The sequence below is a fragment of the Lissotriton helveticus genome, chromosome 12 (assembly GCF_964261635.1).
Source record: "Lissotriton helveticus chromosome 12, aLisHel1.1, whole genome shotgun sequence".
In the NCBI taxonomy this organism is placed as follows: domain Eukaryota; kingdom Metazoa; phylum Chordata; class Amphibia; order Caudata; family Salamandridae; genus Lissotriton; species Lissotriton helveticus.
Window position 1 is genome coordinate 611,107,747 of NC_136073.1, and position 23,792 is coordinate 611,131,538.

The 23,792-nt window shown below is 47.0% G+C and overlaps 1 protein-coding gene across 1 annotated transcript in view; it reads right to left on the bottom strand.

Annotated features, from left to right (window-relative positions):
- Window positions 1-23,792, bottom strand: part of CFAP45 (cilia and flagella associated protein 45) — a 523,391-nt gene that overhangs the window by 233,754 nt on the left and 265,845 nt on the right. The window contains exons 6-7 of the mRNA XM_078668990.1: window positions 18,814-18,992; window positions 7,111-7,240 (exon numbers count right to left, since the gene is read on the bottom strand). Of these exons, the coding sequence (XP_078525116.1) occupies window positions 7,111-7,240; window positions 18,814-18,992 (309 nt within the window). The remainder of the gene's footprint in view (window positions 1-7,110; window positions 7,241-18,813; window positions 18,993-23,792) is intronic.

Consider the following 23,792-nt stretch of genomic DNA (forward strand, 5'->3'; position numbering starts at 1 on the left):
AGGAACCGACGCATCACCTTCCCTGTGCCTGTTTTGCTTGCGAGTTTTGCCTCTTGTCTTTTCTGATCCGGTGTGGCGTTGGCTACTTGTCTTGAGTATTTCTTTTTTGCATATCAAAATCAGTTCCATACTTCGAGTTTCTATTCACTCTTCAGTAAGAAAAAAATATTTACCTAGTTCCATCTTTCATATCTTGCACAGATTCAGTTACTTAAATTATTCTCTGTCATCATCCTGACACTGTCCTGGGTTAGACAGGAAGCATTCAACATAGAATTATGTATAGCTTATCCATCTTATTGTCTGGGTGGCAAGGAAGATAGTAGGATCCTGTGGATTTGAGCTACGCTCCCACTGTACACTATCACAGCTGAGATATTTATACCACTAATAAAGTAAGTCAATATTGGGAGGCTTGCATTTAAATCTGTAAATTACTCCAATGCTGATGACATATTATTTCAATGTTTTCCTCTCCATATCTTAAACTTTTACAGATTTACATGCTTAAACTGTGATTAGAATGCAGTTCACGAAAATAAGTCTGAAGTGGGAATGAGCCTTCTAATTTTAATGAAAGCTGTTCTTAATAAGAACCACCTGTCCCACGCTGATCTTGGATTTGGACTGAACGTCTAGGCAGCAGTAATGTATGAAGGTGGAGTGTAAGGTTTCACTTACTCATTTCATTAAAGTGATGGCAAGAATGGTGTTTTTATCAAACTGAAATTCAGGTGGTCTTTGCCTATAGACTCACTTGCAGGAACCATGTGCATTTTGTGAGATTCGATTGACAAGGTGTATCTTGCTGAATGATAAATCCAATAACATTTTCCACTTGAAGACTGAAATTTTGGCCACTTTTTCTCATTACCAAAATAAAGTTTGTTCTGTAGGACGTTGTGTGCCTTCCTAGCCGTGGATTTGGGCACCTTAGAGATCCCAGCTTTAAAGGTATTGCTTACAAGGAACCAAAAAGACTTTTATCTATTAGTGGCCTGGGCAACTTTAATCCTAGCAGTGGGCCTTTGGGTATTTGGCTCCCGTCCTCTATTGGAATACAGTGACCATGACCCCATATTGCTTTGTATTCAGGGACATCTCTTGCACGGCGGCATGTGATTCATTGTTGTCCTTACTCCCTATGATGGGAGGTTCTGTTTGTGTTGCCAGCTGCAAGATTTTAGTCATTTGGAAGTTACTGGGAAGGTTAGTGGAGTATTAATGTGTTGAGTCGGCAGGGAAGGTGATTGACGGCTCTTGTTGGAAGTGCTGCATTTTTTAGTTTCCAAGGAATCCCTATTTACAGTTGGGATTCAGGATTTTCTTTCCAAAGGCATAACTTGACTGAGTGAGCTTAGTTTGTGTGGCTCTTGATTTCAATGTTGACTTTCATGCAGGAAATTCTGAAGTCTATGATGCTATATTAGTGATAATTGATGAGTTTAGCTCTCAAGTTTGTGATTAATCCTACAAGGGAACAATCTCCACCTTATGTGGGTTTACTATGAGCAGTAATTCATGGCGGCACCGCCATGGGAAGCTCAGTTGGATGTTTGGAGTAGGGAACTGAGGGTCATCCCCAAACTTGTTGCCTTCACACCCCTACTGTTTTGCTGAATTCTTTTTTGTTTTCTTTAGGACTCTTCTCACTTTACCACTGCTAACAAGTGTTACGTGCTTCTGCTTTCTCCTTTAAACATTCAAAAAGAACAATTGATGGACAGAATTCAGAACAATGTCAAACATTCATCCCAGTACAGAGATCTGGGACTATATCCATCTTTTTCTGCTCACCATACCATTCCAGTTTGAACCCAGCCATATGCAAAACAGTCTTGACCCTGTCCCAATGGGAACAGTCCTGCCCAAACTGCCAGGCCAGGTCCTCCCTGGACTGGAACCAAGCATCCTAGGACCGGTTTCGGGGTTTCACCCCTCATCAGCCAGGATATCTGATGAGGGGCGAAACCCCGAAACTGGTCCTAGGACAGCTTCATTCCAGGGGCATGGAGAGCACGCACCCACGTCTGGGCATACCCGTCCCACTCAGGATGACAAATGCAAAAAAAACAATTGATGGACAGAATGCAGAACAATGTCATACATTCACCCCAGTAGAGATCTGGGCCTAAATCCATAGTTTTTTTGCTCACCATACCATTACAGTTTGAACCCAGCCATATGCAAATCAGTCTTGACCCTTTGCCCAATGGGATCAGTCCTGCCCGAACTGCCAGGCCAGGTTCTCCCTGGACTGGAATCTGCCATCCTAGGACCAGTTTCGGGGTTTCACCCCTCATCAGCCAGGATAGCACAAATTCAGTGGCATGGAGAGCATGGGGCCCACATCTGAACATACCTGTCCATTTGGGGTGACAAATGCAAAAAGAACAATTGATGGACAGAATGCAGAACAATGTCATACATTCATCCCAGTACAGAGATCTGGGCCTAAATCCAACATCTTTTTCTCACCATGCCATTCCAGTTTGAACCCAGCCATATGCATGTCTGTCTTGACCCTGTGCCCAATGGGAACAGTCAAGCCTGAAGTGCCAGGCCAGGTCCTCCCTGGACTGGAACCAAGCATCCTAGGACCGGTTTCGGGGTTTCACTCCTCCTCAGCCAGGATAGCTTGACTCCAGTGGCATGGAGAGCACGGGACCCACGTCTGGGCATACCCGTCCCACACGGGATAACAAATGCAAAAAGAAAAATTGATGGACAGAATGCAGAACAATGTCTTACATTCAAACCGGGACAGAACTCTGGCCTAAATCCATAATTTTTTTGCTCACCATGCCATTCCAGTTTGAACCAAGCCATATGCAAGTCAGTCTTGGCCCTGTGCCCAATGGGAACAGTCCAGCCCAAAATGCCAGGCCAGGTTCTCCCTGAACTGGAACCAAGCATCCTAGGACCGGTTTCGGGGTTTCACCCCTCATCAGCCAGGATAGCTTGACTCCAGTGTCATGGAGAGCACAGGACCCTTGTCTGGACATACCCGTCCCACTCTGGGTGACAAATACAAAAAGAACAACTGATAGACAGAATGCAGAACAATGTCATACATTCACACCAGTACAGAGATCAGGGCCTAAATCCATTATTTTGTTGCTCACTATGCCATTCCAGTTTGAACCAAACCATATGCAAATCAGTCTTGACCCTGTGCCCAATGGGAACATTCCAGCCCGAACTGCCAGGCCAGGTCCTCCCTGGACTGGAACCAAGCATCCTATGATCGGTTTTGGCTTTCACCCCTCATCAGCCAGGATAGCTTGAACCAGTGAAAAAGTCAGCAAGGGACCCACGTCTGGGCATAACGTGAAATTGCAGCCAGGTGAACCTTCACTGAAGAGAAAGTGAGACCTGATTTTGCCAAAGAAGATATGGTAAAATCTACTTCGGAGGCACTTGAATCGGGTGAAGGTTGTTCTGCTCACACCAGAAACAGAATTACTTCCATTTTAGGCGGTATGTCTTGACAGTGCTAACCGCTCGGGATTTGGCAATAACTTCCTTGCACTCCTGCGAGATATCTAGATCCCTTAATTGTAAGAACTTATGCGTGCATATGTAGAGATTGCGAGCCTCGATTACGCACCTGGCTCTTGTCCCTCAATAACAGAGATAGAGATGGCTGCAGGCGAATGGGCTTCGACTCCGACAGCAGGAGTAGCTCCGGGAACCAGTCTTGTCTGGGCTACCGTGGCGCTCTCAGTACTAGACAACATCCTTCCACTTTCATCTTGGTTAATTCCCTGGGAATTAATGTGATGGGTGAAAGCGTAAGCATATATCCTTGACCATCGCATTAAAAGGGCATTCCCCTTTGACTCTGGTAAAGGGAATCTGCTGGCATAATACTGGCATTTGGCGTTCTCCTTCACCGCGAAGAGGTCCAATACAGGTTTTCCCCATCTTCAAAATACCTTGTCGAGATGGAACTCGTGACAACTCGTGACAACTGGTCTGAGTTCTGCTTAACCTGTCTGCCTGAGTATTGTGCATACCTCTGACATGCTCGACCTTTAAAGAGATCCCATGCTGTGTCGTCCAATCCCATAATTTCTGTGCCTCTTGCGATAACGTAATGGACCTTGTTCCTCCTTGTTTGTTGACGTAGTACCTGCTGGTCGTATTGTCCATACGAACCAGCACAGAGGAGCCCACTATTCTCGTCAAGAAAGCCTGAAGAGATAGGAATATGGCTTTGAGTTCCAGACTGTGATCTGTGATCTGCTGATGATTCTGCGTAGAAGACTATTTGCCCTGAATTTGAAATTCTTGTAAGTGACCTCCCCAGCCCTCCTTGGAGGCGTCTGTTTGTCAGTATGAAGTCTGGGATCGTTTGGAGAAATGTACGGCTTTGTACATGATTTGGTTCATGAAACCACCATTGCAGTGCATTCACCATTCCTCTTTTGATCTGAATTAAGTGTTCAAAGGATCCCAAAGCTTGTTGCCATTGCTTCTGTAGTTCCTCTTGAACAGGTCTCATCCTCAGTCTGGCTAGTGACACCATAGCAGGTAGGTACAGCCTTTTTATTCACAATGCAGGCAGCTTCACATTCGAAATACCATCCCTCGGCCTGACGCGTTTCAGGAAACTTTTTCCCTTCCCCAGAGGCCATAAAGAGCAACTGTATCATTGTGTGCGCTGCACTGTCTTCTGCGTGCTCCTTTTGAATTTGCATAATTGGCCTCCGGTGTGCCTTTCATGAGTTCAATGTTCAAATGCACGCTGCAATACCTGCTATGGAGTGCGTCCTCGAATCTGAGCAAAATCTGTGAAAGCATTTCTACACGGCGGCTTCAGGCCGTGGAGTGACTGCACCGCCCACATTGAACTGACTGGGTCTGCATGAGGGGAAAGGTTCCCTTCGTGATCTGCGCTAGCAAGGAATTTAATTAATGCAGGCAGAGTCTCAATTCGAGGCTCAATGAAGGGCTTCTGGAACATGTCCTGAAATTAATATTGAGCAACTGAACCCACTGGAGGGTAAAAATATGCAGGATTGGAACTGCAGGTCCCAACCCTCATCTCAAAGGAATGTGGTAACATCATCCACTGGTGAAATACATGGAGGTGGAGAGTACGAAAATGCTGGTGAATAATGTCCAGTAGAATTGGAGGATCTTGTGTGAGAGCATTAGTGATGATGACGATGATGTGAGCACCTAAAGAAGCCAAAGTGAGCTACGATGAAGGGGGCTAGAATGGTGCCGTGATCTAGACCGTGATCTCCACGGTTTAACTGGTGCCTATGATGGAGGCGATGGCGGAGGAGGTGGCGGAGGTGGTGGCAGAGGTAGAGGCGGAAGAGGCGAAGGTGATGGAGAAGCTGGATGAAGACCTAAAGATTGAGAATACGTTCTTGAGTACTCAGACATGGTGAGGAATAACACGTCTTCTCTTTTTTTAGCGTCCGGTAGCCTGGACGACATCGAAAGAGTTCTCGACATCGATGAAACTCAAAGCCTCAATGCGGACCTACTTGTCGACGGTGAACGCCGACGGCGCCTCAATGTCAGAGTATGCCTTGACGTTGATCTTTGACGTTGCCTCTTGTACATCTTAGCACTGCCTTGATGCCGACCTCGACGGTGACCTCAACGTCGAGCGGGACCTGCGGGTCGAAGAAGTAATGGACGACCTTGACAGACCTGGTGTCAACGCTGATCTTTGCAGCTTGCTCGACATCGTACCTTGAATAGACGGTGAACAGGTCAGTGCCGTACTTCTCTTCGATGTCAATGCCTTCAACCTCGACTGGGACCGATGACGTTTTTGTGCCGTTTTCTTCTTGGCACATCCACCAGAGGCTGATAACATAGACCTGGTAGAGGTCTGACCCTCACCATGCCCTGAGGTCCCAGCTTCAGATTGAGACCATAGTCTTCTTCGCTCCTCTGTTCCATTAAGGCACATTTTATCACAGTCTCTCAGGGTGTATCTAGAAATGTTTGTGCAGTGCTGGCAAGACTCACGAACATGGTATTTTGGAAGGTAGATTATACACACTTTAGTGTGGATCTGTTTTGGCTTTTTTCTACCATAGGCTAGGCACCTGTCAAAAAGAGATGGCAAATTGCCTGTAATTCCGGTCAGGAAAACTCAAAAAAAGGCAGGGAGAGACAAAAGGCATCGAGTGAAACTGTCTGCAGTCAAATTCAATCAAGAATTTTGATGAACATTTTTTTGGGTTGAGCTCAATGCTCCAGGGTCCTGTCAGAAGGAGTCTTCAAAAAGAACTGAAGTAACTGCTACCTGCAATGCATGATGGGATACTGGTGGAGTCTGGATTCTTGAAGGCACAGTGACGTTTTTAGACATATAATGGCAGCCTATGAGGCTATCTGTCCTGCTCCCTTCATCTCTACCATAAAAAAGGGTTTGTGAGAGATATTTTAACTGTTTGTGCTAAAATTATCTTAAAATTGCTATGTCCTGGCCCCTTTTTTCTTATCAAGATGAAGAATCTGGCCATTGTAGACTAGGTAAATAGGCTGCATACCCTGTCTCTCTCTCTCTAAAGTGTCTTTGCAGGCCTTCCTGAAGAAAGGCGAAAATCTATACTTAAGAAGATATATGTATATGTAACAACTGCTCTGAGGTGGGACTATTCAGCGCCACAGACAATAAATGGAAATCCCCTGCGAGAGAAGTCTATTTGCTTTCGTGGACTTTTTATGGAATACATGGACATTCTTTAACATTGTGCATGTGGATATACCCTTCATAAGATGATACAATTATTGCTAATTGGGGAACATTGTGTTATGCATATTTTACTGAATAAAATTGCTATGCAATATTTTATGATCTTTTAGAATCTATATTAACAATTATTTTTTCTTATAATGTATGTTGCATTTTATGCAGTGTCTTGAATTAGCTGCACATAGAATTGGATGATGATGAATATTTCACTTAACCTCAGAAACGTTTTAATGGCAAGGACCCATTACTAGAGCCATAATTCACTAAGATGGGATGCGCAAAATCAATTTCCAGGAAGACAAGTGCACATCATCTACAAGGTCTTAGCAATAGACATATCAAGATACCTCATTTTAAACTATAGAAACTGTGCAACCTGCCTTGAAGTCATTCATTTGCAGCTCTTCAAGGTACTGCAGCATCTGCTGGGCTTCCTGTTCCCTCTGTTCTTCCAGGAGGATCCGATGTTCTTCGTTTTCTCCCATTTGATTGATTATATGCATTTTTCCTCTTAAAAATAGAAGAGCATACAAATAAATTTCAGCGATTGCAGCACACTGGGTGCACCCTAAAGGTCTGCCTGAAAGGCATTATTACATTAAATGTAATTAGTTATAATGTATTTTTATATAAAACTAAATGGTTAACTATGACAGTAGTCAAGTAGTCACAGACCATTGTACACTTACACTTATAATGGTATACAGGCCATGACACACATGGATTTAAGATACATATTTTCTAGTCGAAAACCCAAACACATGGGAATAAAACAGGATACATTTATAAGCGGTGAAACACATTTTAAGCCTAGCTTGAATAGTGCAGCTTTCTACCACAGCTTTTGGCACTGCACTTCTAAAAATAAACATACATTGGGTGTATTTCTCTCACAGTGAGAGTTTGGTTTATAAAAGCAAACACACAGATGTGCAGAGAATTTTCTCCCTACCTTTCCGATTAATTCTTTTGTTTACCATACTTGGGACTGCCATGCCTCACATGGTAGTAATCTGCAGGGAAATGCAGTAATGGAATTATTTATTTATTTTATTTATAAAGTTTTGTATAGCGGGAACAAGACCCAGGCGGGTATCAGAGCGCTTCACAATATGGATGGGTAGGAAATAATAGCGGGAAAGAACCAATTTTACTTATAAATGCAAACACGAGCAGGTTCCAAGAGGGTATCACAGTACATCAGATTAAGAGTAAGACATATACTGTACTGGCAGAAAAACATACATTACTAAAAAGTGCATAACCAGCGAGGCTGGGATTAAAAGGTGAACACCAAACTAATAAACAATCTGGGGACAGTGAGTACAGAGTGGAGCCATGGCCAATTAAGGCAAGAACTTGTTGATTATTTATTATTTTTACTTCCTTTTTAGGTTTCGCTGGAGCGCGGAGCTCTTAGCTCCGCCTCCAGAGAAATCTGTAGTCTTCACAGTAAGGACACTTGAATACGCCCTCTGTTCCATTGGCTAGCTCCATAAATGGAGGCTAGCCATTGGAACAGAGATCTGTCCGTCATTCACGGACCAGATTCGTGGGCGTTCCCTCGATTTTTTCCCTGGGCGTTCCCTCTGTGTAGTCATGCGGCGGTGGGCGGAGTTGTTTTTGTTTTTTTCGGCGCCATGTTGCTCTCATTCTGCGGCCGACCGACGTTGGAGGAAGTCCAGGTGGGTGAGTGCTTGTTTTTCCTTTTCCTTGCCTTCCCGCCCCCCCTCCCGCTGACCGTGTGCTGTTCCTGGCCGCCCCCCCCCCTCGCTGTCCTGTGCCCCGTTCCCGCCCTCCCCCCCTCGCTGTCCTGTGCCCCGTTCCCGCCCTCCCCCCCTCGCTGTCCTGTGCCCCGTTCCCGCCCTCCCCCCCCTCGCTGTCCTGTGCCCCGTTCCCGCCCTCCCCCCCCTCGCTGTCCTGTGCCCCGTTCCCGCCCTCCCCCCCTCGCTGTCCTGTGCCCCGTTCCCGCCCCCTCCCGCTGTCCGTTCCGCCCCCCTCCCCGTGTGTCCGTCACCACCCCCCCTCCCCTTTCACTCTCCGTTGCTTGTTTTAATATGGCATTATATGCAGTATGAGTCACGGCAGCTGCAGGACACATTCTAACAACACACTCGACAGACACGTCTCCCCTTGTCCCAGCAGCGCCTTTAAATTGCATATTGGCCATGAAGGGCTTTCCTGGGGGGAATGTATGCTTTCATTAAAGCGCTATGTGCCACTAGCATGCATGGCGTCCTTGAGCCCCACGCAGACATAACGAATCCGGGATAACTGCTCTCGACCTGCTTTTGTCTATGCAGCAACTTAAATTTCATTTTTTTAAATATATTTTATTGCAGCTTTATATTAAACGCGCGTGACATAACCAAGTCGTGATTTGTGGGCAGTGCGCGTGAACGCTTTGTTTCATTTTTACCTCAGAACCATGTTTTACAGCCAGGCTCAGAACGCTCTGCGGCCCGGATAGGTGCGTGACGTGGATCGCTCATACGTATGTGCTGGTTTATGTTTTGTCTGTTATTTTGTAAATGTGCAATGTGTAAAGCATCCCTCGGGGCTTTTGCAAGGCGCTCTCTCTCCGTCTCTTCCCAGAGCGCCATCAGACAATGCTGTCATTGCCTGGGCTAGAAAAAAACATGAAACACTGGGGAGGAATGGGGTTAACTCTTTATCAGCCGGTGCCTAACGGTGCTCCTTACAACCTGCCATGAAACCATCACTGCAGAGGAGCCAAGCAGGCTTTCTATAGGTCTGGGCCGCTCAGAATCAGAAATAAATGTGTTATTTGTTCAAGTTAGTTTCTACCAGACCAGAGGCAATGTCCCTCATACCTCTAAACAAAGGATACTTGAAACCAAAAATCAATGTTGGATCACAAGAGAGGATGGTTGATGTCTCGTTGGAAGGCACCGGTACTAGCCAATGCATGTGGCACAGAAGCAGCCATTCATTTACAGAAAGAGCGCTGGCTGGAGGAGACGGGAGCCTGCTAAAGAGACCGCCTGGCACAATTATTTGGTAGGCGTCACTGGGGGAGAGACTGAGCTTTTGTGAAAAGAATGTACAGAAACCACTAAAAGATTGTACTTAACAGAACAACGGGGACACTAGGAAACAGCCTGCTGGGAAGGGACAGATGGGATCTAAAGACACACCTACATGCGGTTTGCTCTGGGTCTGCATTTTTCAAAAGATGGGAAGGAAGAGGTGCAAATCTCTCCTGCAGACAGACTTTGAGAGGAGCATCTCTCCCTAGGAATGCAGGGCTCAGGGCTGCAGGAAGAGCTGCAGCTCTCTTCTGCATACAGCCTTTGAGAGGGGCATCCCTCCTTAGGAATGCAAGGATCAGCGCCTTCGACCTGGGACTGCACTTCTGTTCGGAGCGTGTCCGCCGAGGACAGATGGGAAGACCTGCCGAGGCTCCTGTTTGCCATCAGTGACGGGTCAGGTCGGGGTGAAAGGGTTAATGTCAGCACTGAGCAACTGGTAACTCGCTCTGTCACTGGCCTGTCAGTGCCGGCCTCTGGAAGACATCAGTGTCAATCACTTTCTCCCGGTCAGAACGCGAATCGTGGGCGTTTGACTCTTTTTTTAAGTCCCGACCCCTGCAATGGAGTTTTGGCGCTCAGTGCTTGAGTGATCACGTCACGGAAATCATGGAACTCCGTGTTGCCTAATGGTGGCCCCCTTGATGCCCTTTGCTGTCCGGCTGATGCGTTGATACGCAGCGTTGTGTCCGAATCTCACCACTGGCTGTTCTTTCTTTGGACCGGCATCCTAACAGCTGGAGGTGCTGGTGAGGTACAAACGGCGCATTGAAACCTCCTGGAGTGAAGCTACCGGGAAACTGCCTGGAGCTTTCACAGAGGTTGCAGACTGCAGAGGTCGGAGAGGCAAGAGGTGAAGGGGTGCAGACCTGAGGTTGGAGCCAGGAGGTAGGAGGAACGGACTAAGCTGATTTTTTTAAATCAGATTAAACTAGCCTTAATGCTTAATTGGTGCACAGGACTTTCTTTGAGATCAAGCATTTTGCTCTAGGTAATGGCCCAGGGCTCCCAGTTGTGCCCCCTCCTCCATTGCTACAGGTAATATCTCCCGCCTCTTTGCTCCATTTGCCCCTCCCCATTGCTGTCTGCGCTCTGATGCTAGGATGCATGCAATTTAGTCTCTCCAGTGATGGGTGCATTAGTGCGCAGAATATGTAAATCTGTGGGCTGGAAATCTTGCGGTTTCTGTCCGGTTGTCCAGTGTGAGGTCACATGGAGTGCTAATGCTGCTCCTTGCCTTTTGTGTCGCTTGCTATTCATCCCTTCATCCTGAACCCCAGCCTGGGCTCCTTTCTTCCACCCCTGACAACTTTCATTCCCACTCTGCAGATCCCACCCATTCCTTAACACCCACTCAGCCTTTTTACCTCATAACCTGTTGCCAGACCTCTTCATGTGCCACACACCTTTTCAATCTCTACTACTCATATTCCTGTCCCTCCTTTATATTACCCAGTTACTTTTTATCTTCTTTGCAGCCTTGGCTGGCTCTGTGTGTGTGTGTGTGTGTGTGTGTGTGCGGCTGGCTCTGTGTGTGTGTGTGTGCGGCTGGCTGTGTGTGTGTGCGGCTGGCTGTGTGTGTGTGCGCGGGTGGCTCTGTGTGTGTGTGTGTGTGTGTGTGTGTGTGTGTGTGTGCGGCTGGCTCTGTGTGTGTGTGCGTGTATGTGTGGGTGCAAATGCAATAGGTCTCACATTTGCGAGAGATTAAGCTAATGGCAATGTAAATGAAAATGCCATTTATTTATGTTTTCAAAACCAACACATAAATACAAATTTTGTCATTTACAATGCCAATAGCTCTAACTTTTCCAAAGGCGAAACCATTGCATTGTAAATGCTTGTTGAAAGAAGCTGTGGAAGAGATTTGGTAGACTTCCGGTGGAAGAGAGTTCCAGATCTTCGTGGCAGAGCCTGAGAAGGCTCTGCGGCTCATTCTCTTCTTGTGGTTTCAGAGGCAGTGAACTTGCATTTCGTGACGATCTATCTCTTCCAGATAATTCAAGCTTTTGAGTCCAATAAAAAGGGGTATTAAAATGGAGGGCTTTGTGAGACAAGCAGGCAATCTTTAGCTGAATTCTTGCTTCGTAAGGCAACCAGTTTAGAGAATTTAGAACTGGGGATTTTATACCAGTAATCAATCTGGCTGCGGCATTCAAGGACGTTCTTAGTGGGGCCAAGGTATATTTGGTAAGGCCACAGAGCCTCGCACTCCCGTAGTCTAGCCTAGGCAATACGAGAGCTTGAACCGCCTGCTTGAAGTCATCTTGTGGAAGGAATAGTTTGAGATTCCGGAGTATACTCAACTGGTGTGTAGCGCTCTCGCTTATATTGCTAATATGATTCTGCATATTCAAGTGCATGTCCAATGTGATTCCGAGGGATTTAGCTGATGCAATAATGTGGGAGGAGCTGGTTAAGGCTGTGAGGTATTTCAACCAGAGGTCGATCTTGGGGGTGTGATTAGGAGGCGAGATGAGAAGGAAGAAAACAAGTTATTGACCTGTAACTTTGGTTTTCCAGTATTGGAAACTTTCATAGATTCCCATGCTTGCATTATTCCCCGTCTTCGGAATGGGAGTCCCCGGTACACATAAAATAGCAATAGAAACCATTACCAAAACAGAACCTAGGCTTAGGCCCATTCTTGTCGTGCAACCTATCCACCTCTTTTTGTAAAAGAGACCAAAAAAATGAACAACCAATCAGATTAGCCTCACCCCTTAGGACCCTCCTGAGAGAAGCTCAGAACCTCAGATTTTTGTAGCCGTTGTGTAACCACATAACTGAAGATGGAAGAGGCTGAGCTTTCCCAGGGGAGGAGGGTGGGTTGCATGGGAATCTCTGAACGTTTTCAATACTAGAGAACCAAAGTTACAGGTAAGTAACTTGTTTTCTTACTCCAGTATTGGAACTTTAATAGATTCCTATGCTTGTATCAGAGTAACTAGCAGTTATAAGCACATTTTTGGAACCATGACCATTATAAAAGCAAGAACAAAGCAATAGCATATTTATCATAATTATATTTTCAATGGTCAATAACATACTTAGAAACTTTAGAAAATATAAACACATGAGGTTCAAAAATGTGCAAGAGCTGAAAAACTGAAAAACAGTAACATGGAAGGAGGGATGAAAGGGAAAGCTCACCACTACTGAAAGAGGTTCCTCAGGACTGCCTGGCCGACTGCTGTGTCACTCTGCGTTGCAGAATCCAGGCAGTAATGCCTTGTAAACGTATGCAGATCTGCTGGATAGGAACCCCGTCAAAGAGGGCTGTCGAAGAAGAGATCACCCTCGTGGAATGAGCACAGATCCGACCTTCCAAGGGCTTGCCCGCTGCTCTGTGACAATACTAGATAGTGCTGGTAATCCAACGAGCAATCCCCTGCTTGGAAAGGGGAAGCCCTTACAAGGGTCACTAAAGGACACAAATAGGACTTCCTGAAGTCCTTAGTACGTTGGAGATAGAACTTTAAGCACCTATGAATGTCCAGTGAGTGAAGTGCCTTTTCTGCCGGACTAGCCGATTGAGGGAAAAAAGTTTTGAGTATGACCAGCTCATTTAAATGAAAGTCTGAAGGTACTTTCGGTATGAACTTTGGGTTGGTACGCAGTATCAGTGTACACTTTTTGAACTGGAGAAAGGGTTCCTGAATGGTGAGAGCCTGCAATTCGACCACTCGTCTAGCCGAAGTCAAAGCTAGTAGAAGAGCTACCTTCCAGGAGAGGAATTTCAACTCTTCCCTGTGAATAGGTTAGGAAGGAGGCTTCATGGGTTGGGCGAGAACCAAGTTAAGATGCCAAAGAGGAGGAGGAGGCTTGACTGGAGGGAAAACTTTGAAAAGGCTCTTGAGAAACTGCTTTATTATCCTAGCCGACCAACGGGACAAGGGCTGCTAGGTAGGACCCTGTGAGTTCCCGAGTACCCGTACCACGCATTATGATACAGCACAGGATAGGTTCCATATGAGACAGTGCAGATTGAGCCCGGTTGTACGAGACTCAATACCCACCAGGAGACGGGAGGGAGGGACTAGAACAAGGGAGGGGGGCAGGGGGAGGGCGGCGGGAATGTGCTACTTGTTTAATCCCACAGAATTGTTGGTTAAGGAAGCAGGCGAGTAGCCGAGCAGTGACTCGAGATAAGAAGTTATAACATGCTGATAACGTATGATTTGATCCACCTCTAATTTATCTCAGAGAATATTCTGTAAAGGTGGGATTAGGTATAAGGGAGAAAAATGAAAAAATGGCTGCGGAAATGCTGAGAACCTGTGTTATAATGTATCAAATGTTATGCAGCTGTAAATAAAGAGTTTAAATTTTTTTTTTATCCTAGCCGACCAGAGGGTAGGACCAGAAGACCAGAAGACGTACGTCTGAAGCGAGATATGGCTGCAAGATGCACCTTGATGGAAGAGTGAGCCAGTCCCAATTTTGCCAATGACAGAATATATGGAAGAACTTCATGTGGTTCAGACTTAAAAGGATGGACACCGTTTTGCTGGCACCAAATGCAGAAACGCTTCCACTTCAACTTGTACGTCTTGTTGGTACTTGGGGCTAATGCCTGAGAAAGCACCTCTACATTCTGTTGAAAGATTCAGACCACGAAATTCTTGCTCAGGAGCCATGCCGAGAGCTGCAGAGACTGCGGATCCGGATGCCAGACTTGGCCCTGGGACATCGTCAGCAGCGAAGGAATCGGCTGCAGCGGAAGTGGAAGGTCCAGAGAGAGAAGGTGCAGCTCTGTGAACAAAACTGTCGGGGCCACGCAGGAGCTATCAGAATCATCCTGCAGGGTTCTTTTTTGAGCTTCCTGAGAAGCCTGGGGATCAGAGGAATGGGAGGAAAAGCATAAACAAATTCGCCTGACCAGGCCATCGAAAGCGCATTCCCCAACGATCCCGGATGGTGAAGCCTGCTTGCGTAAAATTGGTATTGTTTGTTTTCCGGTGTGGCAAAGAGATCTATGGAAGGACTACCCCGTCAGCGAAAGACCTTCTGTAGAGTGGAGTGGTCCAGTTCCCACTTGTGGCTGACTGACTTCACTCTGCTGAGCGTGTCCACTGCTTTGTTGAGAACATCTGGAAGGTGCCCCGCCTGGAGTGATACTTCCTGCTGGATTGCCCATTGCCAGATTGTCAGTGCTTCTTGTGACAACAGTCGAGATCTGGTGCCGCCTTCCTTGTTTATATAATGCATGGCTGTGGTATTGTCTGTATGTATGAGAACGGCAGACTGCTGTATCAGTGTAAGAAAAGCCTGCAAGGCCAGGCGAATCACTCTGAGCTCCAGCAGATTGATATGTAGAAGATGATGCTGGGGTAGCCAACGGCTGCTTACATGAAGGTCCTGTAATACTGCTCCCCAGCCCTCTAGCGAGCCGTCTGTAGTTATTATGTGAGAAGCAGGGGCGATCCTGAAGGAAAGGCCCTGAGAAATGTTTTCCTTGCTTGTCCACTATGATGCGGTGTCCCTCATGGCCACTGTAACAGAGATCTTGTCGTCGAAGGATCCGTCGACTTGGCGCCACTGCAAGTCCAACTCCTCCTGGAGTGGACCCATCCGCAATCTTCAGTGAGGAATCAGAGGTATACAGAAGGAAATGGACCCCAGAGGTGAACTGAAAGTGACTGTCTTTTGAACATCCGAGAGGCCATGCTCATCAGCTTTCCTTGCCTCTCCAGGGTTGGGAAAGCTTTCTTTTTGGAAGTGTCCATAATGGCTCCTAGAAATCTGTCTGTTCTGGATGGACGGAGAGTGGACTTTTCTCCATTGAGAGTTAGTCCGAGATTGTCGAACAGGCATGTGCATGCTATGACTGATTCTTGTGCTGCCGGCCTGGTAGGAGCTTTCAGTAACCAGTCGTCCAGGTAAGGGAAGACCTGATGCTTTTGTTTTCGAAGAAAAGCTGCAACCGGAGCTAACACCTTTGTAAAGATCCGTGGAGCAGATCGGAGTCCAAAAGGTAGAACTTTGAACTGAAAGTGGTTCTTGGCTACTGTGAAGCGAAGAAACCTCCTGTGACTGGATGTATGGGTAAAGGAAAATAATCGTCCTCTGGAGATCCAATGGGGCCATGTAATCCCCTGAGTTGAGAAGACGAAGGATGTCCTGTAGAGAAACCATTCAAAATGATTGTTTGATGAAATAGGTGTTGAGCTCCCTCAGATCTAGAATAGGGTGCCACTTTTCTAAAGTCTTCCGGACCAGGAAGAACCGGTAATAGAAACTTCCTCCCCGCTGAGAGATAGGGACCGGTTCTATCGCTCTTTTGAGGAGTATTTGATGGACCTCCAACCGTAGAATACGGAGATGTTTTGATACAGTGGCTCGAGGGGGCTTGGAAGGTGGTGGTTGGACAAACTCCAGAGTATGGCCGCATTGAATGATCTTCAGCACCCAATGGTCCGATGTAATTTTTTGCCAGTTGTGGAGGTAATGTGACATTCTGCCTCCCACTGATGTCACAGGAGGAGAAGGGACAGTAGGAAGAGCCAGTAAGCCACTATTGACGCTTCAAGGAGTCCTTCCCCTGGCGTCCTTGTCTTCCTCTGTTAGACGATAGAGAGAAAGAAGAGGATTGATTTTGCCGCTGGTTATAACTCGGTCCGTAAAATTGTGAAGTCAATGCATATGAGGAATACCGTTGTTGCTGGTACCCTCCTCTATATGAGGCGTTACCTCTCCCTCTGGCTCAATCAACAGGTGCTGGTGCAGGAGACGCCGGATCAGGAATGACCTAATCATCCCACTCTGTGTCAGTATCTGGAATTGCTCCAGTGCCCTGGTCTTCATCAGAGGTGTCATTGTGAACGAAAGCCACGACAGGTAGTCGTCTTGAGCCCTTAGTATTGGTTGAGATGTCGGCAATTGGGGGGTAGAGGGCTGAACAGGAGGGACAGCCGAACCTGGTACAACTGCTGCAATTGGAGGCTGCCTCGCAAATCTCCTTCTATAGTCCACAAGCATAGATTGCAAGTCTGCTAGAAAGGAGGAAGGCATGGAAACCATCTCCTGCTGGTAGTCCCCTTGATAATCTGAGGAAGGATCGTAATGCTGCACCTCTCTGTAATCCCCCTGTGTGTCCTGACACTTGACGTGTAATAGAGAAGGGCTATTCACATATGTGAAAGAAACATCATCTTCTTCAGAGTCCTTTTCTTCTAGAAGAAGTGCAGGAGGTAGAAGAGTCACCCTCCTGGGGGATGTCATATCAGGCGTAATTTGGCATTTTTTGAGAGAAATTGTAATTTTTTCCACAGTCAATGACGATGTGAGAATCGTCGACGATGAAAGGGACATCATCGACGCAGCTGTCGTCGAGACCGTCGACACCCCAGCCATCATCGTAGTTGTCCTCGACGTGGTAGCCGTTGTCACTCTTGTCGTCAACATCCTCGTCGACAGCACCATAGAAGACAACACAGGCACCACCGGCGTCAAAGTCGTTGACGCGGAACTCTCCAATAGCCCTGGAGACGATGAAATCACTGTCGACGAGCCCTTCGATGGAGCCATAGATGAAACAGAAGATTGGGACTGTACCTCTGATGCTTTCGTTGATGGAGTAGTTGACAGTGTCATCGACGAGGGAGCTTTTTTCACTGATTTCACCTCAGAAGAGAGTGAAGAGGGCTTTTTAAAAGATGGAGGAACAGAGCTGCATTTCCTGTCAGACATCACTCCCTTAGACGGTCCTTCCCTCTCTTTTACACCTCAATGAGGAGATTCGCCATGACTACGCCCTTCAGACCTATGAGAGGTCTTTTTTTTAAAGACATATTTTATTGTCAGATTGCACAAGCGTCGCAGGGCTCTGAACCCCAGAGGTCACTGCAGTTTCAATTTATACATATACAAGATAGTGTCTGACTTTCTTTTACATCAAATAATGCATCCACAATACGTGACTTGAAATATCCGTTAGGATTTAAACCTCCCCTCCCCAACTATCCCCAACTATCCCCCTCTATCCCCCCTCAAGTTGCGCAAGGTCCACTGAGACCAGTCCATATCTATAAACCATCAGGCTAAGAAAAACAGTAAAAGCAAATAAAAACGGGCAACAGAAGAACCCAGTCTTTGTACATACACACCCCAGGCTACCCCTCCACCCCCCTCGTGCCACATCCGACAAACCCACTCCAGCCCTCATTCCACTGGAAGATCGTCCACATCATTCGGAGACTCCAGCCCACCGCTTCCATATTTGATAGTGCTAACGCGGTATGAGAGGTCTTTTTTAAGGCCTTACCAGGACGTTCCTCAGAAGGTGAAGGGGAGACTCTACCCCTTTTTGCAGACCTTCTGGAAGATGTTGCAGAGGCTGTGTCACTATTACTGGAAGTTGGTTCTTTCCTTGACTTAAGCTTCTGGAGCCAGGTCAAAAGAAAAAGTGCAGCATATTTTACAGTCTGCTGCCTTGTGGTCTGGATACAAACAGTAAATACAATCCTTGTGCTTGTCCTCCACATACAACCTCTTCTTAGCGCAAGTTGCACAGGCTTTAAAGAGAGCTTTATTCTCCTAAACAGACATCTTGAAATGGGGTGGGAGAGGGACACCAATGCTGTACAATATGGCATCCACTCTTTTTAGTAGATGCCCCACAACAGTCAACCTCTAAAGGAGGTCTTTAATAAAAAATAAATCTATTCAAATACATGAGTCAAGTGAGATTAAACAACAAATGTTTAGGAATAAACAAGCTCCATATTTGTGGGGGATTCCTTAAACGTGGTGCAACCTTGTTATTATACCGCCTGAATTAATACGATGATTTTGAGTTTGAATCCTTTTGAGCGCAGTTGCTTTCACACCAATTCTTTTGAAGCACCAAAATTAGTAATTTATATGATGTATAATTTTGAGGTAATTAGATTGGACATTTCCAAAGACTTCACTTCAATCAGCTGAGCCCACAAATTACTTCATCTATGTTTCAGAATTATTTAGCCCAATTAATATAGTGGGTTTATACAAGAGGCTTGAAAACAGCTGCTTGAAGACCGATGTTCAGCTTACCGAATCAGCTCATTTCTCCTCTTTTCTTCAATTTCCTCTTGCAATTTGATTGCCTTCTGTCTTTCCACTTCCATCATCTGATCCAAGCGTCTATCTTCTGCATTCATCTCCTTCTCAATCAGGCTCTTCTCCAGTACCTGGGCATCACGGATGGCATGACACTTGGCATTCAGTGTCATCTGTGAGAACACAAATTTGGAAGTCACACAGATGAACAGCAGAAAGTATAAAGAAAGATAAGGTCAAGGAGAGAATGAGGGACTCTGTATTGTCAAATCTCCAAATGCTAAGCTTTTTTACTGTTTCAAGTAGACAGATAATGAATATGCTACTTACCAGTATGCATCTGTTCTTGGCATGTAGGGCTGCTAACATTCATATCTAGTGCATAGATCGCCGCCTAGTGTTGGGTCCGGATGATTGCACATTGTTGTCCTGGAAGAGTCTTCGAAGTATCACGAGATAGGTGGCTCCTCCCCTGGACTACAGTGCGCATGGGCATCGACTCCATCCCCAGATTGTTTTTAGCCATTGTGGCAGAGATGGAGTGAAATAGTGTAAAGGATGTCCATGCTGATGATTGAATGCAAGAGAGTATCTGCAGCTGCAACAGGCACCGGGGAGGAGGGCGGGCGATATGAATGTTAGCAGCCCTACATGCCAAGAACAGATGCATACTGGTAAGTAGCATATTTAGTTCGAGGCATGTGGGCTTCTAAATTCATATCTAGTGCATAGAATACATAGCAGTCCCTCCACTAAGGGCGGTTGCCCGTGCAAGCTGCAGAAGCTTGAAAGAGTGTTTTGAGAACAGCCTGTCCTACAGCTGCTTGCTGTTTGGAATGCACATCGACACAGTAATGTTTGGTAAATGTGTGTGGTGTAGACCACGTAGCTGCTCTACAAATGTCTTCCAAAGGAATGTTGCCGAGGAAAGCCATGGAGGCCCCCAACTTGCGTGTGGAGTGCGCCCTTGGGGGTATTGTTAAAGTACGTTTAGCTTTTTGATAACAGATTTGAATGCACTTAACAATCCATCTGGCTATTCCTGCTTTGGAAATAGGGTTGCCTTTGTGCTGTGCTGAGAAGGCAACAAAAAGTTGTTGTGTTTTCCTAAAGTGTTGTGTTCTGTCAATGTAGTACATCAACGCCCTCCTAACGTCCAATGTATGAAGCATTCTTTCCGCTACCGTTTGTGGGTTTTGAAAGAATGCGGGCAGGTCAATAGTTTGGTTGATATGAAACTGTGACACCACCTTCGGAAGGAATTTGGGGTTAGTGCGTAGTACTACCCTGTTTGAATGAATTTGTATGAATGGCTCCTGGACTGTGAGCGCTTGCAGCTCACTAACACGTCTGAGCGATGTAATAGCAATGAGAAATGCCACTTTCCATGTGAGGAACTGAAGCTCGCAGGAGTGCAGTGGCTCGAAAGGTGGGCCCATCAGCCTAGTGAGGACCACATTGAGGTTCCACACTGGAGCTGGTGGTGTTCTCGGAGGAATGACTCGTTTCAGTCCCTCTAGGAAGGCTTTAATGGCAGGCACCCTGAAAACTCCTGAAAACAGAGAGATGCTGCCTGTTTTGGAGATAAGCCGCTATGGCGGATAAGTGTATCCGAATGGAAGCATATGCTAGATTGCATTTGTAAAGATGTAACATATAGCAGATGATGTTAGGAATGGATGCATCTAGCGGGTTGATATCGTGTTCTGTACAGTAAATGACAAACCGCTTCCATTTTGCTGCATAGCAAGCTCTGGTAGTGGGCTTTCTTGCCTCTCGTATGATATCCATGCATTCTGGAGGCAGGTTGAGGTAGCCAAACTCTAGGACCTCAGGAGCCAGATCGCCAGGTTGAGCTGTTGCGGATCTGGATGCTGAATGTCGCCATGGTTCTGCGTCAAGAGGCTTGGGGAGAGATGCAGCCTTTGATGCGGTACCACGGAAAGTTCTAGAAACGTGGTGTACCATGGTTGGCGTGCCCACGTTGGAGCAACCAGGATGAGCGTCATCGAGTGTTGCTTTAGCTTTCTTGCCACCAGCGGAATGAGAGGCGCTGGGGGAAAAGCGTACGCAAATCTGCCTGACCAGTTCATCCATATCGCATTCCCTTGCGATTCCGGGTGAGGGAACCTGGCGGCAAAGCTTTGGCATTTTGCGTTTTCCTGTGTGGCAAACAGGTCTATCTCTGGATGACCCCACTGCTGGAAGTACGGGTGGAGTACTGATGGATGTATCTCCCACTCGTGCATTTGGTGGCTGTATCTGCTGAGCAGATCCGCCATCTGATTGTCCTTGCCCAGGAGGTGTTCTGCCATGAGGAAAATGTTCCTCTGAATGGCCCACTTCCACATGCTCTGAGCCAGATGAGACAGCTGTGGCGAGTGAGTACCTCCCTGCTTCTGGATGTAGTACATGGCTGTCATGTTGTCCGTCCGGATCAACACGACCTTGTTGCACAGATGTACTTTGAAGGACTTGAGCGCCATGAAGATTGCCATCAATTCCAGGTAGTTGATGTGCAACTTTTGTTGCTGGGTGGACCATAGTCCCTGCACCGTGTAGTGGAGCACATGAGCTCCCCACCCTTGGAGAGATGCGTCCGCTGTTAGGATAATCTGTGGCACAGGCTCTTGGAACGGTCGTCCCTTGCAAAGGTTGTGTGGATTCCACCAATGCAGAGAGTTGTATGCCCGACCAGTCACCAACACTAGGTCTGTCAGTTGTCCCTGAGCCTGTGTCCACTGATTCGCTAAGCATTCTTGGAGTGGACGCATGTGCAACCTTGCGTGCGGGACTATGAAGATGCAGGAGGCCATCATGCCTATCAACTGCATGAACACCCTCGCTGGTAGGGAGTGTTGTGGTCTGAACCTCTGGATCAGCGACTGAATGTTGTCGATCCTGACCGGGTTTGGCTGAGCCATAGCAGTCAGGGTATTTATTGTCGCACCGAGATACTGCCGCACATGGGCTGGTTGAAGGTGCGACTTTGGGTAGTTTAGCGAGAACCCCAGACTGTGGAGGAGGTGAATGGTGTGGGACATGTCCGCGGCGCACTGCCGTTCCGACTTTGCTTGAACGAGCCAGTCGGCCAGGTAAGGGTAGACATGTATGTTCTGCCTCCTGAGGTGCGCCGCAACTGTCGCCAGACACTTTGTAAATACTCTGGGGGATGTGGTCACTCCGAAGGGTAGGACCTTGAACTGATAGTGCCTGTTTTGAATGGTAAACCTGAGGTATTTTCTGTGGGATGGGTGGAGTGGTATGTGGAAATAAGCATCTTTGAGGTCCAAGGTTGCTAGGAAGTCCCCTTGGTTCAGCAGGGGAAGAATCTGCTGCAGTGTAAGCATGTGAAAGTGTTCTGACAGTATATACAGGTTGAGGGGGCGTAGATCCAGAATGGTTCTGAGGGATCCGTCCTTTTTTGGGATAAGGAAGTACAGGGAATAGACCCCTGTGCCTTCCTCCTCCACTGGTACGAGCTCGATTGCGCCTTTTTGCAGCATCACCACAACTTCCTGCTGCAATAAGTGCAAGTGCTCTGCTGACATAGGACGTTGTCTTGGGGGAATGGTGGGTGGAGTAGATGTTAACTCCAAACAATAGCCGTACTGGATAAGCTGTCTTACCCACCTGTCTGTGGTGATGGATGTCCAAACGGGCAGGAACTGCTTGAGTCTCCCCCCGACAGGTGTTGGATGGTCGGGGGGCAGTGACAGAGAGTCACTGTTTGTTGGCGGCAGAGGAACGGGAATTGTTGTTTCCTCTGCCTCTGCCCTTGGCACTGTTACCTCTGTAACCCCCTCTACCCTGCTTGGGGTACGAGGATTGTGCACCACCTTTTGTGAATTGTGTCTGTTGACCCAAGTGTCCTCTGGTAACACCACGTGCTCCTGAGCGACGAAAAGTGCTCCCCCTGAATTGTTGAGACTGAAGCGCCCCCATGGACTTAGCGGTCTCATTGTCCTTTTTAATTTTTTCGAGGGTGGTGTCAACATCTGGGCCAAACAGTCTGTCAGGATTAACAGGCTGGTTGAGTATTGTTGTTTGAATGTCAGGTTTAAATCCTGATATGCGAAGCCATGCCTGTCGCCTTAACATGACGCTAGTGTTAATCGCCCTAGCCGCTGTATCAGCCACATCAAGTGCACACTTTATTGCGGCGTTTGAGATGAGCTTTCCCTCTTGTATGAGCATTTCGCCTGCCTCCTTAAACTCATCAGGTAGGTGTTGAAGGAGCTGTTCTAGGGTGTCGTTATGCGCTCTATCGTATCGTGCCAATAGTGCCTGTGTGTTTGATATACGCCAGATATTGGCAGCCTGCGCAGCCACCCGTTTGCCCGATGCCTCAAGCACTTTCGACTCCTTGTCTGGGGGAGGAGCTTCACCCGTTGTTTGGGAGTTTGCCCTCTTGCGGGCATTGGCGACCACCAACGAATCCAGAGGCAACTGTCCCCGAATATATGTAGGGTCCCCAGGTGCTGGCCTGTATTTCTTTTCTATACGTGGGTTTACCACTCTCGCCCTGGTAGGTTCTTTAAAGATCTCTGGGGCATGCTTAAGGACACCTTTTAGCATAGGAAGTGTCTTAACTGTTCTTTCTGAGACAGAGAAAGTGTCAAACAAAAAATCTTCCTCCACCGGGTCAGCATGCATGTCCACATCATGATTTGCAGCTGCCCTCTCTATCAAAGCATTAAATGCTGCTGAATCCTCAGTTGGTGATGTACGTGCACCAAAACCCTGTGGGTCCTGTACCACCTGATGTCCTCCCTGGTCACCAGTGTCGTCATATGAGTCCTGTTGACCATCAGGGTCATTGGCAGCTGGGAAATTGTACTGGTCATATTGGTTATCATCCTCTCCCCCTGACTGGTTGGGGGAAGGTGATGGACTCCTCCTTGGTGGTGGCTGAACAGGTTCAACAAGGGCAGGAATGTCCTGTGCCGCTTTCTTCTTTTTTAGTGGAATGA